At 48.5% G+C, this 18,015-nt stretch overlaps 1 protein-coding gene across 9 annotated transcripts in view; it reads right to left on the bottom strand.

Annotated features, from left to right (window-relative positions):
- LOC123504759 (transcription factor 12-like) overlaps positions 1 to 17,459 on the bottom strand; it is a 47,721-nt gene extending 30,262 nt beyond the window's left edge. For 4 of the 9 annotated variants that reach the window (XM_045255553.1, XM_045255554.1, XM_045255555.1 and 1 more), the window contains exon 1: positions 16,883 to 17,457. In XM_045255553.1, the coding sequence (XP_045111488.1) occupies positions 16,883 to 17,269 (387 nt within the window). In that variant the 5' untranslated portion in view covers positions 17,270 to 17,457. Of the gene's footprint in view, positions 1 to 11,906; positions 12,311 to 16,882 lie in introns of those variants that run through there. The other 5 variants (XM_045255558.1, XM_045255557.1, XM_045255559.1 and 2 more) reach the window with 5 other exon arrangements.
- Positions 17,460 to 18,015: the final 556 nt, after the last annotated feature.

Genomic DNA, 18,015 nt, shown 5'->3' with positions numbered 1-18,015 from the left:
ACTATAATTCTTGACCAGTGTCATGTTGTGGGTCGCATGATCAGGGCGTCTCGAGGCCACCTGCCCTGAGATGAGAGCGAGGCGCACACAGCAGAAGGCTGAGCATTTTACGAGGATGGTGTAGCCCCATAAAGAGGGAGAGCTCAGGGCCGGCGGGGCCACTGCTATTTCCTTCAGTGTTAGTGCTGCTCAGTTTTGTTCATCCATGTAAAGACCTCTTTGGTGGAAAAATGTTCAGCGTTCATTACATTAGAAGAAAACAACTTTTTTTCTTTCTTTCTCTGCGGTTTATACGGAGTAAACACAGAGCAGATGATTGTTAAACTTCTAAGTGGCTGCAATGGGAGACGAGAACCTACTTGGGAGTACTTATATGCACACAGCAATAAAATGCAATGTATCAGACGAGGTTGTATTTGAGAGAATGGCGGTAGCGAAGCGAAGCGAGAACTAACGTAACCTTTCCTGCCGTCTTCATAATGCACGACCGTCAACGACGACCACTACTCTCTTACAATGTTAATGACCTCCAGCTCTCACCGCGCAGCCCGAACACGCACGCTTCTTTCCCCAAAATTGTATGTGTAAAAAACAATTAAATAACTAACAATTGCTTCATACAGGTATGTGCGGAACTTGTAGTTATAGATCAAGACAGTCACTTTGCTTTCTTCAAGCGAAGGAGGCCTACGCCCAGCTCGGGAAATTTTAAGTGGGTCCATAGCTTAAGCCTAGAAAGTTGACGCAAACCACATGGAATGGTCTCTCAACAAGATTCTACACACCTTACAACTTACCCGTGAAAGTTTGACAAACATGTGGTGACGAGTTGGTTTATGTAGCATGTGATTGAGTCATGAAATCTAATAAACACGGTCATTATGACGGGTTAGTATTCAAAAGTTTACAGTTTTCGGCTTGAGGTCAGTAAGACATGTAGTTATAATACTGTACACATGTGTGAATGTGTGAAAGCGCAAGTTACTTACTGCCATCACCATCCGTAGCCGCCAGCGACAAACAGTCTTTATGCAGCTGACTGATTCAGCGTCATCAAGCACTGAGGTCAGCCTTTAGATTAATGAATGACCCCACCATGTCAGCAGCGTTCTAGGTCAGCAGAGGAGTGGTCTTCCTTCATCAGGGGCGGCGAGGTAGTAAGGCACTGTTGAAGCCTCGCTGCCAGGCGCGACCCACTGGAACAGTGTCATCCAGGCATGCATAAACGTGTTTATGTCTGGACGGCAACAGAGGCGGTGTCCAATAGCCGAGAGGCAGTCGCGGCTAGTGTTTCGTGATCCAGATCCATAATGAAGTTCTCGTTAAGCTTAAGGGTCATGCATGTTGAGCGACGGCAGACTATTGTGACCCGGAGCAGACGATTGACACAAACCGACGCTGGCAGCAGGGGCCGTGTGTGTGTGTGTGTGTGTGTGTGTGTGTGTGTGTGTGTGTGTGTGTGTGTGTGCGCGCGCGAAAATAACCAGCAACTCCGATGCTAAGGGTGGAAGGATGCATTCGAAGGAAGAAGAGAAGGACGAGGCACAACATACTGGACAGGCCACTATGCAAGGCGCGTAGAGCCTTTGATAAACAATAAGGACAGGATTTGTGACCAGAACAAGTTGTTGACAACTTTATCGTCACCGTGTTCCTCAGTAGCACAGTTACTTTCCACTTCCAAATGCACCTCAAACCTTTAAAAAGTATAATTTAAACTCACTCCAATATCTTAATAAACCGCTTCTTATATGGCGGTGGATATGGTGCCATGATGATAATAAAGGGTATGGTGGAGTGCAGAGATCGTGACTGTCCTGCAGAGCTGAGGCTGATGACTGAACGAGCTTGGTTATGGCGGTGGTGGTGTCGGACCATCTATAAGGGGTGTGGAATTCGTTAACTAACACACACACACACACACACACACACACACACACACACACACACACACACACACACACACACACACAGAGAGGCGGTGGCGTAGTGGATAAGGTGGTGAGCGTGGGATCGGGCAGACGTCCACGCGTTTTGAATCCCACCATATACCGCTTTGAAGCTATGTCATTTGTCGAGTGGTTTAAAGTTACCACATGTCACCATGATACCCAGGTTCTATGTGGTTACACCAAAGATGCACTTGGGCACTTGGGTGGTGATATTGGTACCACTATATATAAAATTTCCTGCGCCACTAATGGGCGGAAGCTGAACAACGTTTCCCACATGTACTCTTCAAGTATGCGTAATGGCGCTATAGGACATAACATAAAAACACACACAAACACTTTTTTTTTCTTTCTTTCCTTTCTTTAAAGACATGCAAAGACCACCACCATACCACCACCACATGCCTTACGATTGTCCGTGATATCCATCGTTTCTTAACCTTTGTCGATGTGAATAAAAGCTAAAATGTGAATGTCAGGCGGAATAAGTTAGAGGCACAGTGGTCACGGCTCGCCCAAGTCCCTCACGCTAGTCTCCGCTTCGTTATCTTTCACACAATCGCCTGCAACATTAAAGAAGCATAAGTAAACGATAAGCATTGACGTGCAGGTATTTCTTATGCTCTCCCATAACTGGTTTCAAATAAGACAAGCGAGCGTTAGAAGAGATGATGTTTAATACATTGAACAGACATCTCGGCTATCATGAAGTACTGTTGAGTGGTTATGGTCTCCTAAGCAATGGTCTCAGCTAAGGCAAGCGAGTGTCACAAGTGTCTGAGGTAATGTTTTAGCGTTCGTATCAACTACGTGAGGATGTGACGTCATGGCTGAGATAAGGAGTACAACAACTCGCACTTCACTGCCTTCGCCCTGCCCGTCAACAACAGCTTGTAACAAAGCAGACCCATCCTTAAACGTCATGCACAGACACACGCTAGTTGTAACGTGTGTGTGTGTGTGTGTGTGTGTGTGTGTGTGTGTGTGTGTGTGTGTGTGTGTGTGTGTGTGTGTGAGAGAGAGAGAGAGAGAGAGAGAGAGAGAGAGAGAGAGAGAGAGAGAGAGAGAGAGAGAGAGAGAGAGAGAGAGAGAGAGAAACAAAATAATACAATCCTGAGTCTAATAAAGATAACTCTTATTCTTTAAGTAAGACGGCTGCGTGACGAGATCCGTGAAGTGCTAGGCGTGGAATGCCCTGGTGGAGGACTGTAACAGGATGACCACCCATGAGTCCCGGGGTCACTGCAGGAAACCATCTTTGTGCATTATACACATCATTAACAAGGGAAGCGAGTGCCCATAGCCTTCCCTGCCTGTGGCTTTGCGCTCGGTTAAAACAGTTCATCTTGTCAAGAGGAGAGGAAGGATGTGGATATGGATGAGAGGGAGCTAGGGAGCTCAAATAGTGTTAGGAAAAACATCAAGTGGAAACACATGAGTCTAAAGATATGTTGCCATTAATCAAGTGCCGTCAAGCTGTTCACGATCATCAAAGGCGAGGACATTTCTAACCTGATCAGTCTTTCTTCAATATAGTTCCAAGTAATGAGTTGCTCAGTGTATTAACTTCGCTGAACTAGTTATTCACCAAAACGATCGCAATATAAAGGAGAGAGAGAGAGAGAGAGAGAGAGAGAGAGAGAGAGAGAGAGAGAGAGAGAGAGAGAAAAGTCCACCAGCTTCAAGCAATGCCTTCATACAACACTGACAAGCTCACTTCAGAAAGCATCAAGCTGCCGTCATCTAAAGCGACGCGCGTTGTGTGTCCTTGACAGACAGTCACACAAAGGCTGCTCCTCTTCAATCCAAGTCAGTCCACTCAAGCAAAAAGAACCATTCTAAACTAACAAATATCTGTAAAAGAGTCACACACAAACTTTCGCTCGCCTGACAGTAGGCCTTCTGGTGTATGGTAAGGATGAACACAAGAAAATGTACCACAACTCTGTCGCCAATACTATCCACACAGTTTCTATACATGGAGACAGTTAGCATCAGACTACAAGGGAAGCGACCGACTCTCGAAGGACTGAACACAATGACTAAACAAACAATACACTACAATGACCCACTAAAATTATGTAACGCCTTGGGCCTAAGATCATGGCATGCAGTTTTGACATCAACGTTGATCCTGACAGACAGACTGACATGGGCCGCTGTCCCCTTCAGCAGGTTCTTCTCTCACGGTGACTTTTCCGCAGCCGTCATCTAGGTACAGCTCGGGTGGGGGGTATGGCGTGTGGGTGGGTGCAGGGATGGGTGGCTTCTCAAGGCGGCAGGACACTCGGGCTAAGGTTTTTCTCTCTTTTTTTTTCCCTCTTGCTTCGTCCGTGGTGGAAGGACCGAGGGGAGAAAAAGTGCAATATGAGAGAGGCGACGTCCACGGCAGGGTCATCATAAAACCATCACGACTTTCCTTCGCCGGCCACGAAAGTGAAGAGAGGGTGAGCGACATGCCGCCAGCCAGTCCCTTTCCTTCTCTTCCCTATCTCAGACCGAACCCTCCTCCTTGCCTTCTTCCTCTCAGACCAAACCCTCCTCTTTGCCCTCTACCTTTCAAGACCAAACCCTCCCCCTTGCACTCTTCCTCTCAGACCAAACCCTCCTCCTTGCCTTCTTCCTCTCAGACCAAGCCCTCCTCCTTGCCCTCTTCTTCTCAGACCAAACATTCCTCTTTGCCCTCTTCCTCTCAGACCAAACCCTCCTCTTTGCCCTCTTCCTTTCAAGATCAAACCCTCCTCCTTGCTCTCTTCCTCTCAGACCAAACCCTCCTCCTTGCCCTCTTCCTTTCAAGACCAAACCCTCCTCCTTGCCCTCTTCCTCTCAGACCAAACCCTCCTCCTTGCCTTCTTCCTCTCAGACCAAACCCTCCTCCTTGCCTTCTTCCTCTCAGACCAAGCCCTCCTCCTTGCCCTCTTCCTCTCAGACCAAACCCTCCTCCTTGCCCTCTTCTTCTCAGACCAAACCCTCCTCTTTGCCCTCTTCCTCTCAGACCAAACCCTCCCCCTTGCCTTCTTCCTCTCAGACCAAGCCCTCCTCCTCTCAGACCAAACCCTCCTCCTTGCCTTCTTCCTCTCAGACCAAGCCCTCCTCCTTGCCCTCTTCCTTTCAAGACCAAACCCTCCTCCTTGCCCTCTTCCTCTCAGACCAAACCCTCCTCCTTGCCCTCTTCCTCTCAGACCAAACCCTCCTCCTTGCCTTCTTCCTCTCAGACCAAGCCCTCCTCCTTGCCCTCTTCCTCTCAGATCGAACCCTCCTCCTTACCTTCTTCCTCTCAGACCAAGCCCTCCTCTTTGCCCTCTTCCTCTCAGACCGAACCATCCTCCTTGCCTTCTTCCTCTCAGACCAAACCCTCCTCTGCCCACTTCTTTCAAGACCAAACCCTCCTCCTTGCCCCCTTCCTCTCAGACCAAACCCTCCTCCTTGCCCTCTTCCTCTCAGCCCAAACACTCCTCCTTGCCCTCTTCCTCTCAGACCAAACTCTCCTTCAAACATTAACTTGTTCGAGACGAAAATAATTCAAGTCATGAGATAATAATTTTCCCTCAAGCCCTCAAAGTAACCATTAAGGAAGCTCTGTCTTCGACTCTTGTGTGTGAGATGAGAGTCAACAGAGGCTCCTGCCAGGCTCCGAGAGGCGCTGCGTGTTTCGGATGCACTCACACCTCACTGGTGGATAAAGTTCTAATTTTTAGTGCGGTCTGATGTGTTCCCGCCAGTACCACTGTTTCGCGTGACTGTAAATACAGCGTCACCGACAACAATGATGAGCAAAAGGACGGCTGGAGGAATGGTCGGAACGGATGATCGGGAGGGGAGGCTGCAGGGCGGGCGGGAAGGCTTGGGGCGCCCGCTAACTCGCCTAACAGCGAGGGTGTCAAGGGAACGCTCCACACCGCTTCAAAGGCGCCGCCCTCCTGTAATTTCCATATCGTTCTTTGTGTGGCAGCAGTGTGGTGGTGATACAGGCTCGCTGGAACCTGAGTTACTGAGCGCGCGCGCACACACACACACACACACACACACACACACACACACACACGCGCGCGCGCGCGAAATTTAATCTCTATCAATGCTGGATTTCAGCCGAAATATGTCAAGAGTAATCAGCACTTTGCCTCGCCTTGGCCAAGTGTCGAGGTGGAGTGCTCTACATGACACAGCAACTCAAGTCTGACCGGGATATAGCAGTAAAAGAAAGGGAGTTTCATCCACAATGCTGCCGAATGACGAACATTGCAGGAAAAAAATAAAATAAAAATCCATTCACCATTTTTCTTTTTCCCGTGGCTTGCCTCACTGGTCTATCAGTGTCTCTGATCCACCCTGGCTACTTTCATGTTGAATGGCTCGCATAAAACCTCAGCCCCACACCCAAAAAGCCCGACATTCCCTCAAATCAACACTCCAGAAAATCTTTATGTAAACATTTCTATGACACATTGCCGCTGTTCATCTACTGGGCTGATACTGAGGTCAAGTGGTGGTGGGGGAGGCGACCCGAGCAGCCGCACCACCGCCCCAAATATTGAGGATCTATGCCATATTTCCAAGTCGTTCTTTTATTCATTGCCATCGATCCCGGTGACCAGGGTGGACCGGGACTAAAATGAAACAGGAAAACACAGCATCCGCATCCCCGAGTCCCGCTCCCTTCTCTCTTGAGCAACGGCACAACAGCACCAAAGGAAGCTAGAGTGAGCTGTTGTATGCCCCGGCTCTCGTAGCAGGACACCGGGTGCCATGAAGGTGTGCATCTGCCTCTTCCAACAGCTGAGGCGTCTTGTAGTTACAGTGTTTCTCGGTGCCTTCCTCGTACTCCACTTACTGAGTCCTTGGACCCTTACTGACGCAGCGCTTAGATCCTCGAGACTGGCATTTGAACCTGGACCTATTAATATCTATATATATGAGCTATGGCTTCCCTTGGCGTGAACTGATCTACCATCGAGTATCAGGGCCGAAGGCTGGCGTCTATCGGATAGGAGGCTGGGAGGCAGCAGGGCGCTCCCAACCGTATGGAAATCTGAGCTCCCAAGGGTACTGATGATATATGCAAAATCTCCTTGTCCAATACTCGCAAGTCTAAGCGACCGATTCGTAAAATCGCGTTGGACATATACCCGCCTTATCGCCGACATTTGTTGCTGTCAAACGGAGATGGCCTCCTTCTCACACAAACGGGAAAAAAAAAAAAAAATAAAATAAAATAAATAAATAAATAAATAAATAAATAAATAAATAAATAAATAAATAAATATATATATATATATATATATATATATATATATATATATATATATATATATATATATATATATATATATATACACACACACACATCATCTTTTAGTGTCACGATTTCTATTTCATCACAATTCTTTATTGTTTTTTTTTTCGTTAAAACCAACATACGCAAAGTAATTATCAATTGAACGACAAGACATGCTAGTGTGATTCCAGTGAGGGCAAAGAGATCCCAAGCCATGGCCTTTTTGTAGTATTGCTTCACAAGCAGCCGGCACAGGACGCCACACTGTTCCTGTCACAGGCAAAGATGAAGGCTAAAGGTAGTTCACTCCCCCTCCCCTTCACCCCAGCTTCTGTACAGGCTCACCTCACCAAGACAGCTCCAGGCCGCCGCCGGAGTTTCTTATGTTGCTGGAGAGCGTCCCGAGATGATGATACTGATAGTAGATAATAAACTAGCCGCAAAAAGATAGACTGGCTTATATTTCAACACTGAGTGTGTGCCTCTGAGCCAACCTTGGAAGGGTGGCTCGAGCCCCTCGTAAAACAGCATTGTTGAGAAAGCATTGTCGTCTCGGGAGTTGCACAGGTGAGCCGTGCCCTTCAGGGGAGTATCTCTCACCCTATCTTGCCTCCAGCCACACCCTAACCATCCTCGCTACCTACATAAAACCAAAAACACTGATTACGCAACACAACACATCCCACAAAAACAGCCTTACAGGGCCATCATCACTACCTGAGACTCGATAAACACGGAACAAAAAGGAGGTGAGAGGCAGAACAGTGGCCCAGAGGCTGCTGACTCCTAGGCGACACCCGCACCTACACGCACGCACGCACACACACACACACACACACACACACACACACACACGTCCCCCTACCCCTTGTACATTTTCAGTGTAATTTTTTACATTGCCAAATTAATAAACCGTATATTATTATTATTATTATTATTATTATTATTATTATTAACACACACACACACACACGCCTGTGATGTACTGTACGCACAATTCTTCGTTGAAAGCAGGCAAGAGAAAGATAGATAAATAGAAAAAAAAATAAATCAGAGAGAGAGAGAGAGAGAGAGAGAGAGAGAGAGAGAGAGAGAGAGAGAGAGAGAGAGAGAGAGAGAGAGAGAGAGAGAGAGAGAGAGAGAGAGAGAATTTCACCTGAAGACAAACCCGAAACACTCTATGGAAATTGTCACACGAGTCAAGTTCACAGTCTTCTCTTCAACCTCAACCTTCTCGCTTCGCTGTCACGGTTTGCTCAGCATCGAGGGGCACTGCAAGTCCCGAGTGTGGACGCGATTCCTTACTTCTGTCACCGATGGGAGGGTTGGTGGGGTAAGGGGGGGAGGGCGGAAGCTGATGTCGAGCTGACGATGCTGACACGACGAATAGGACGCGTCAAGAGGGTGAGGAAAGAGAACGTATGACGGCAAAGGAGAGAGAGAGAGAGAGAGAGAGAGAGAGAGAGAGAGAGAGAGAGAGAGAGAGAGAGAGAGAGAGAGAGAGAGAGAGGATAAGGAGACAATGGAGGAGGAGGAGGAGGAGGAGGAGGAGGAGGAGGAGGAGGAGGAGGAAGAAGAACAGGAGCGGCGTGTAGGAGCCGTGGCTGTGGAACACGAGTCATCCATTACTGAGTCGATAGTCCCAATACGAGGTGCGGCTCGGGCACCTCCTTTCAGCCGACTTGAGACGAAGGCTGCAGCGTCTTGAGCACCGCCCCGCGACGCCCACCTCCCGCCTCCCTGCTAATGGCTGATATTACAGCCTCTCTCTCTCTCTCTCTCTCTCTCTCTCTCTCTCTCTCTCTCTCTCTCTCTCTCTCTCTCTCTCTCTCTCTCTCTCTCTCTCTCTCACACACACACACACACACACTCTCTCTCTTGTCAAAATGTTGTCAGCTCAATGCAACACTGTCAAGGTGTCCACATCTGCGGGATGGGATCAGAGATAAAATTCATCTGTTATCACTGTATGCCTGCCTGTCTGCCTGCCTGGTGAGCGGTGGGGGCTGCAGGTGCTAAGAGGAGCAGCCTAAACCCTGCCACTTCACAGTCAAGAGTCCTGCCCTCCTTCCTTCTGGTATTTCCTGCAGCCGGTCTCCTTCTCCAACAGGCTGGTCACTCCCACGATCCTCGCCATGAAACTTTCCAGGGACAAGGAGAGAGAGAGAGAGAGAGAGAGAGAGAGAGAGAGAGAGAGAGAGAGAGAGAGAGAGAGAGAGTGTGTGTAATTCACCTCGGTCGCCTACTGGTCATCCAGCCAGTCTTCCCCATTACGGAGCGAGCTCAGAGCTCATAGACCGATCTTCGGGTAGGACTGAGACCACAACACACACTCCACACACCGGGAAAGCGAGGCCACAACTCCTCGAGTTACATCCCGTACCTATTTACTGCTAGGTGAACAGGGGCCACACATTAAGAGGCTTGCCCATTTGCCTCGCCGCGCCGGGACTCGAACTCGGCCCTCTCGATTGTGAGTCGAGCGTGCTAACCACTACACTACGCGGTGTGTGTGTGTGTGTGTGTGTGTGTGTGTGTGTGTGTGTGTGTGTGTGTGTGTGTGTGTGTGTGTGTGTGTGTGTGTGTGTGTGTGTGAAGCAGTAAGTGGAGTGAATTGTTAGTTTAGTCTAGTGTTGTGTACAGGTGCGTGGTGTGATACGATGCTGCGTGTATGTGTATTATTGGAGGATGACGGTGGTGAGACTAGAGTAGATTAAGTTTTCTTCAAAATTAGGGTGACAATGACGCTGAGGTTAGCACACGAGACCTGGGGATGATGGTAATGTGAGTGTGAGAGAGCAAGTTCGGTAAGGTTAGGTGTGTTAACAGGAGGAAGATAAAGGCATATTAATATAATTGTTTTCAACCATTAGAGGAGGAAGGAGTGGAATAATACCGTGTTGTGTTGTGGTAGAAGGGTTGAGGGTGACTGTCTCTCCAAGGCAACGGAATCCTTTAAAAAGTTACTCGTGTCATATTGCTAGTAAGTGGGACGTGCGGTACGCGGCGTCCTCTCATGCCACTCACGTTGCGTCTCTAACAACCTTAACTCTGAACCTCATCTGGGATCCATCACTGTATTCCTGACTTCAACACTGCTCTCTCCCCTTCCTCTCTTACCTACAGCTTTCAGTCCAGTAATTTACATTATTTTCACTATACTCCTACCTTCAGCACTGCGCACTCTTCTTCTCACACACAGCTTTCAGTCCCGTATTTCACATTATTTTTGGCTCCACTTCCCACGGACATCAGGGCAACACTGTTATTCTACAGTAAATACTTGGCACTTCAGAAATCACTAACACAATGTTCATAAGACACCGCTATACAGACTTAACAAGCTGACCTCAAGCCCCAGCCAGTTGTTATTCCCCAACCATCAGTGTCTGGGTGACGTATAGGTATTACAGAGGGGTGCATCATGCCGGTAGACACTTCGCTAAAGAATTCTTAGCTTAGTCAGGGCACCTACAAAACGTATTCAGTGAGATTTTCTATTTCTTTACTTTTTTGTTGTTTCGAGGCTCTTGGTAAGTTATTTTATTACATTTACTTGTTTATTTATTATGTATTACAGTGAGACTAAGTTGATAAAGGGAATTCCACAGTGCATCTGCTTTGTACTGTAAAAGACCGCACAAAAAAATTGAAAAACAGCTTTTCGTTGTCTCTAGACTGAATACAGCTCGGAAATCAGAAAAGCAAGCAGAACGCAATGATCTATTATATATATATATATATATATATATATATATATATATATATATATATATATATATATATATTGTCTCTTGTCTCTAATGTGCCAAGTAACATGTTTATTTTTTAATAAATTCATTTCTGATCGCAAGCAAATTTACTGACTGATGAGAGCGGCGCCTGTCTACCTTTAAAGGATCACAAGGGAAGACTGAGGTGGAACTAAGTACAGAATTAAGAGTCGAGGTTAATTTACGAAACTCTGTGACAGGGTGAGTGTAGTGAGGCAATGACAACCAAAAAGCAAGGCAAGCAACACACCTGGTTGGGGAATTACCTCTCACGAAAAAAAAAAAGAAAGGAAAAGAAAAAGCGTAGCCATAGCGGTCAGGCATTTCTCTCAGCCCGAGAGAAGAATCAATTAAGGGATCACCAAAGCCTCTCAATGGGGGGAGGGAGCAAGGTAGAGAGGTAGGGAAGCCATGGACAGGAGGCGGCGGCGGCCCGTGGTCACCGCTCCTAAACGACCGGAAGTCGGATCAAGTTAAACCTGGAGGGATGGGATGGAGGGAGGGGAGGGAAGCAGGAGCAGCACCGGGCCACGCTTTCCATCTTGTCTCCTGCTGCCCCACGTCACTTCTCACTTTTCTCAGAGACGACCTCTGTCTAACAGAACCTAAAGACACGTTTGGGCAGTCAGGTAAAATTAACTATAGTACAACATTAATTACTCACTCATGCTGGGACAAGAGTTAGGACTGTTGACCCCGGGGAGTACAGTGAGGCCACACACCACCAGTACTCCGGGTCAGCAGTGACCTCGCGTGCCACCCTCACAACACTACTGCTATTCATTCCGTACCACTCTAACTATACCAACTGGCGCTTGAGTCCGTAATAACTCAAGGACAAAACCACCACCAATACATCCACTGATCGAGGGCGCTCTAAGTTGAGAAGGATGAAGTGTATCTTACCCCGCGTGGCTTCTGCGGCGGCATGTAGACTAAAGGCGTCTTGTAGTAAGGGTACGTGCAAAACATTGTCGCTGAATATTGTTGTTGAGGGTGGTAAAGTTGGAGACGGTGGTCGTAGTGGTGGTGGTGGTGGTGGCAGCAACAGCGGCGACGGAACGGCGGAGAAGGCGGCACCGGCGGGTACGACACTGTCTTGTGTCTGCACTGCACTGTGCCTCGCACCTCAGCTCACATGACAAGCACCGCTAAAACAGTCCCTGATCGATGGTGACTTTAGCCGGAGTCACAATTAGCTTTGTATTGTCGGGGCAGCGGGTATGAAGGGATCGTAAATCGTAGAGGTGCGTCCGTAGGCCACGTCCGAACAGTGAAGCCTCTCACTGCCACACAACTTAGGAGTGATGCTCACACACGGAGGAGATAACCCTGGCTCATCTTGTGGCGTCCGTGGGCGGGCTGTCCTGGCAACCAGCACCTCGGATTGGCCGTGCACCGCCCTGCCCCGCCCACTCCATCACCACGTTTCTTGTACGACTTAACAAAACTATGCAGTGCCTAACTATGCTCTGGGGACTGCTGAACACACACCCGAGATTGCAGCGGCAGCAGGCAGTGTGAGGGGGTCGCAGGGCCTGTAGGCATGGTATGGAGGACGGCCGGCGGGAGGCATCGTTCCTCCGCCACCCAACTGAGGGGAAGTGCAACAGCCGGTTGGTTCCATCACCGAAAATGTGAAACCTGACATTCTAACCAATTTTTGTGTCGACATTTAGCAGCGCGAGGAAGATTTGATTAGCGACTGCTACTCAGAGTAAGTGCGGAAAAAGGGTGCGATACATGGTCGGGAAGAGGGAACTGTGTGTGTGAGAGGGAGGTGCACGTCCCTAGTACCACTAACCCTACACACACACACACACACACACACACACACACACACACACACACACACACACACACACACAGTTTAAATTTCATCAGCTACCACAAAATAGAAAGGTGGAGGCACTTGGGCTTGCTTTACTTCTGGCAGACACTACTCACTGGATCCGCAAAGCTGTGGCTCACCCTCAGCATGGAACTCACCTGCAACACAAGAACACACTCATTAATGACATGCACAAATATCATAATAATCAAAAGTACACACACACACACACACACACACACCTTTCTCCTTTCACGTGTAGCCCCTGTTCACCTAGCAGTGAGTAGGTACGGGATGTAAATCGAGTTGTGACCTTGTTGTCCCGGTGTGTGGTGTGTGCCTGGTCTCAGGCCTATCCAAAGATCGGAAATAATGAGCTCTGAACTCGTTCCATAGGGTAACGTCTGGCTGTCTCGTCAGAGGCTGCAGCAGATCAAACAGTGAAACACACACACACAATGATCGGTCACTACGAGCTCTGAGCTCTTCCCGTAGGGGAAAGACTGGCTGGATGACCAGCAGACGACCGTGGTGAATAACACACACACACACACACACACACACACACACACACACACACACACACACACACACACACACATACACACACACAGGTTGCTCCCTTAGTGGTAGATTTTACCGTTTCCAGCTGTCATCTGATGTGGATCTTGCGTCCCGCTCACGTCACTGAGGGTTCTTACTGATAATCAAGCAACTGGTTTTCTCCTTGAGCAAGTGAATGAAGGATTGGCGAGTGGAAGGAACTCTCATCGGAAGGATAAAACTGACACACACACACACACACACACACACACACACACGGTAGCTCAGTAGTTAGAGCGCTGGCTTCACAAGCCAGAGGACCGGGGTTCAATTCCCCGGACGGGTGGAGATATTTGGGTGTGTCTCCTTTCACGTGTAGCACCTGTTCACCTAGCAGTGAGTAGGTACGGGATGTAAATCGAGGAGTTGTGACCTTGTTGTCCCGGTGTGTGGTGTGTGCCTGGTCTCAGGCCTATCCGAAGATCGGAAATAATGAGCTCTGAGCTCGTTCTGTAGGGTAACGTCTGGCTGTCTCGTCAGAGACTGCAGCAGATCAAACAGTGAAACACACACACACACACACACACACACACACACACACACACACACACAATCCAAGTCATAATCTTCATTATCAAGCAAAAGAACAAAGTCATTCCGTTGAGTTATTACTTACGTATCTCCTACCTCCCTCACATTTCCTACTAAATTCATGAGTCATCAAACGCGACGAGAAGCATACTATTTACATAGGTCCGCGACAAAGCTGTATATAGCTAGTGCAGGTGTTTATGTAAGTACTCCCCGACCGACGCTATCAGTTCCTATCCTTACGTTTGTCCTTGTATATACCAACCACCAACCTGTACTTTACGAACTGCCCAGGGTCACCGAGAACTAACGGGCCAAGCATCTTTACCAATTCCATGGTTCCACACCCACACACACACACACACACACACCGCGTAGTGTAGTGGTTAGCACACTCGACTCACAATCGAGAGGGCCGGGTTCGAGTCCCGGCGCAGCGAGGCAAATGGACAAGTCTCTTAATGTGTAGCCCCTGTTCACCTAGCAGTAAATAGGTACAGGATGTAACTCGTGGGGTTGTGGCCTCGCTTTCCCGGTGTGTGGAGTGTGTTGTGGTCTCAGTCCTACCCGAAGATCGGTCTATGAGCTCTGAGCTTGCTCCGTAATGGGGAAGACTGGCTGGATGACCAGCAGAAAACTGTAGTGAATCACACACACACACACACACACACACACACACACACACACACACACACACACAGCAACATCCTTAATATAGTTTTTTCCAGTGTCAACAATCACCACTATCCTCTGCTCACATCATTTCACAAGACAGAGGCCTGTTCACCCTTCTCCATGCAGTGTCAATAAGATCGTGAACGTTGACGCCACACTTATCGAAGATTGCTACTAATCCGGGCGAATCAAGGTGTCTGACACTCCTGCCACCAATGAAAGGAAGAGAGGGACGTGTTAATTTTATCACCTTCTATCACACAAGGACCAGTTATCTGATTTAATTTGTCATAACATCATATCTATTTCTAGAAAAAAAAAAGAACACTCAACAGTCTCCTGAAGACGAGGGGCAAACGGCGCCACCATGCATGCACAAGTATTATAATACAGGTGCAGGCAACCACTGATCGGGGCTGGGAGAACAATGGTAAAGTGGGACTCGGGAGAGGATCGTCAGCTCAAAGGCGGTGTTCCATAGATGGATGGAAGGCAATGGAGGTCAGTGGTGGGCAACGAAGGACGTAATGAGGCTGAGTTCGGGTTAATAGCAGATACACACACATTCATTCCTCCATATCCAGGAAACTTACTAGAACCCGAATGTCTGGTATCAAACGAAATAGATAAATGATTGGATCGACAAAAATCAAATAATATATATTCCATATCGGCAACTACTGTATCGGTGAGTGACAGGCCTTTTATGAAAACAACTCAAGTCGTCGGGCAAGTATTCGGGAGGGTGAGAAGAATAAACTCTGTCAGGACTCAGGAGTATGTTGTGCGCAGACTAAATCACCAGTGGAAAGTTACTCAGAACAGCACCCCCAGGTTCCTTGATGCTGCGTGGTAAAGTCAACTCTAATTTAGTGTTGCTTTTCCTCCTATTTGACCGCTATTGCATCCACAGGGATATCAGCTAATTATCTACATACTCATTTGTAGGCTCTTGTCTGAAGAGTGATAGAAAAAAAAAAAAAGGGGAAACTGAAGTGACCACATGTTAGAAAATAACATTCAGAAGGTAACAAACTGATATCAACATAACTAAAACTGTATTCAAACACATGAGAGAGAGAGAGAGAGAGAGAGAGAGAGAGAGAGAGAGAGAGAGAGAGAGAGATAAGTGCATATCATAAAATCAGATAGGTTGTTCGACATAATAATAGAAACACTATCGACATAACGTAGCCGCTTGACCAACACTAATCATTCAGGCCACACAAACACACGCCCGCACACACTCACAGATACACAAAGAACTATCATCGTATTAAAAAAAAAAAAAAAAAAAAAAAACCGAGGGAATGGTTATATTTGTAAGTCAGTCCGTCAGTCAATCTGTCTGTCTGTCTCTCACGTGATCCAATAGAGACAGAGAGGGGGCGTGACAATCCAGGTGCGTGAGGGAGACAATCAACAGGTGGCATGGGAGGCAGTGAAGGACCCAAACTTATTGTTACCTGACACACCCTGCTCGCCCACCCTCCCCCTCACCACCACCACAGGGTACTGATCCGATACACACACACTTCACTGAATATATGTAAATGAATAAAGGTATATATGCAAGGGAGATTCTCCTACTGAAAGACATGCCAATTAGCCAGTGACCTTGTAATGAGCAATGTCTTCATCCTGACTTCCTAGAAGAGGACGAGACGGAGGGAAGGAGGAAAGTGTCCGTGAATGGGAGGGAGGCGGGTAGGGCTTATGAGTGAGGTGCGGGCCCGCGGGGAAGCTCCTCTGGGCACCGCGGGACATTCCTATAAAAAGTGGCGGGCTGCTTCATGCGGCGTGTGACACAAACACGAATTAGATCTGTGTGAGTTTCCAGACCAGAGACGAAAGGATACTGGTAAGGAAATTAACTACTAAGTGAAGCCTGGGTCACACCTTGGGTTACTACTGACCTCACTGTCACTACTCGCATCACCTCAGGCTGCAGGTGAGATACACCGCCAACTAATCCCGCACCTCAGCTTCTGGGTTGCCGTGTGGCCTGTGTTGTCCTATCACTTGGCTTTTCAACAGATTACAATGTCACATCACTGCTACTCTGGCTCTGGTGGATATCAATGATTACGGTTAAGCAGGAGTAAATGAGTAGCAGTAATTGAACGACTGTGTCGCTGTGCACGACTTAACCGTGAGGACAGCGTAGCAGGGCAGGGCAGAACAAGGTTTGCTGGCGTTGTGCCCTGCAGTTGGGAAAGAATAAGTAAAAATATTCACTCACCAGTTGCTGCCCAGCCTGCACTCGACGCCCAACGCCGCTGCTGCAGCTCGACTCTACAGTCACCCCACGCAGATGTGAGTGTGGGTATGGGTTTACGGCCGTGAGTCGCCGATTGTGGCAAGAATGGAGTCCTCTCACGGTAGTGTTGGTGGATGCCATGTGCAGGGTGCGGGTCATGAGAGAGCCATTGGCCATGTGGGTCACTCGCGTGGAGCGGTCACTGCCGTAGGTACTGCCGCCGCCACACGCCATGGGTGAGGCGGTGGTGCCTCCAGAAGAACTCACGGGCTGGGGTGACAACTGTGCCGGGGGACTAAGGACGCCCGTACGGCTACCGTCAACAGGAGACTGAACGCCCATGTATCCGCTGACAATGGGCTGCATCATACTCACAGCCACTCAGGGCTCCACTATCACATACTATCAACACAAATATATCGAGTCACTAATCCACGTCCTGAAGGCAATCATTACACAGTTCAGCTCAGTGTGTAGGGGCGGGAATGTAGAAGGGATACAGGGTTGGGCGAATCGCAAGAGAGCAGCGGTCAGGCCCAGCGCGGCCAGAAGACTGCCGTCCCGCCAGGCGAGCCAGCATGTTGCCCCCTCTCATCTACCCCCCTCTCCCGTCCCGCGCTCCTCCCCTCCATCACTACTACTATTACCATCGCCATTGACGTCGCCATGGCCCCACAAACTAAGCACTAGTAAAACGTGAAGTTCAATTCATCACATTACAAAAATACTATCTTCTTCCGAACAATGAATCTATAGAATGTGAACCAAGACTAGACAGACATCAGCTGCGTTACTCTAGTAGTCTGCTGGCAAATGTTCGTTCGTACATGTGCAGGTGCAGGTGGGAGCGGGTAGACTGCGAGGCACCACGCCACTAACCTTGCCAGGGCCGTCCCGTCCTGCACACCATAATACCTACACCCGCTGTCACCCAGTACCCACACCATCACCACGGGCAAACCTTTATTTCAGGAGCACGTTCGGGGGAAATAGTGGAGCCTAAAAGCAGGGAATACCCAAGGCTTGTGAGCAACAGGAAGGATGCCAGCCGCAATCCACGACCTGACCCATGCCCGTCCATCCTTCCTCTGCCTGCCTCAAGAAGCACCCCATGG

This window comes from Portunus trituberculatus, chromosome 17, assembly GCF_017591435.1.
Source record: "Portunus trituberculatus isolate SZX2019 chromosome 17, ASM1759143v1, whole genome shotgun sequence".
Lineage (NCBI taxonomy): Eukaryota > Metazoa > Arthropoda > Malacostraca > Decapoda > Portunidae > Portunus > Portunus trituberculatus.
Note: the sequence above shows the minus strand (reverse complement) of the source record. Positions and strands in the feature narration are given on the sequence as shown.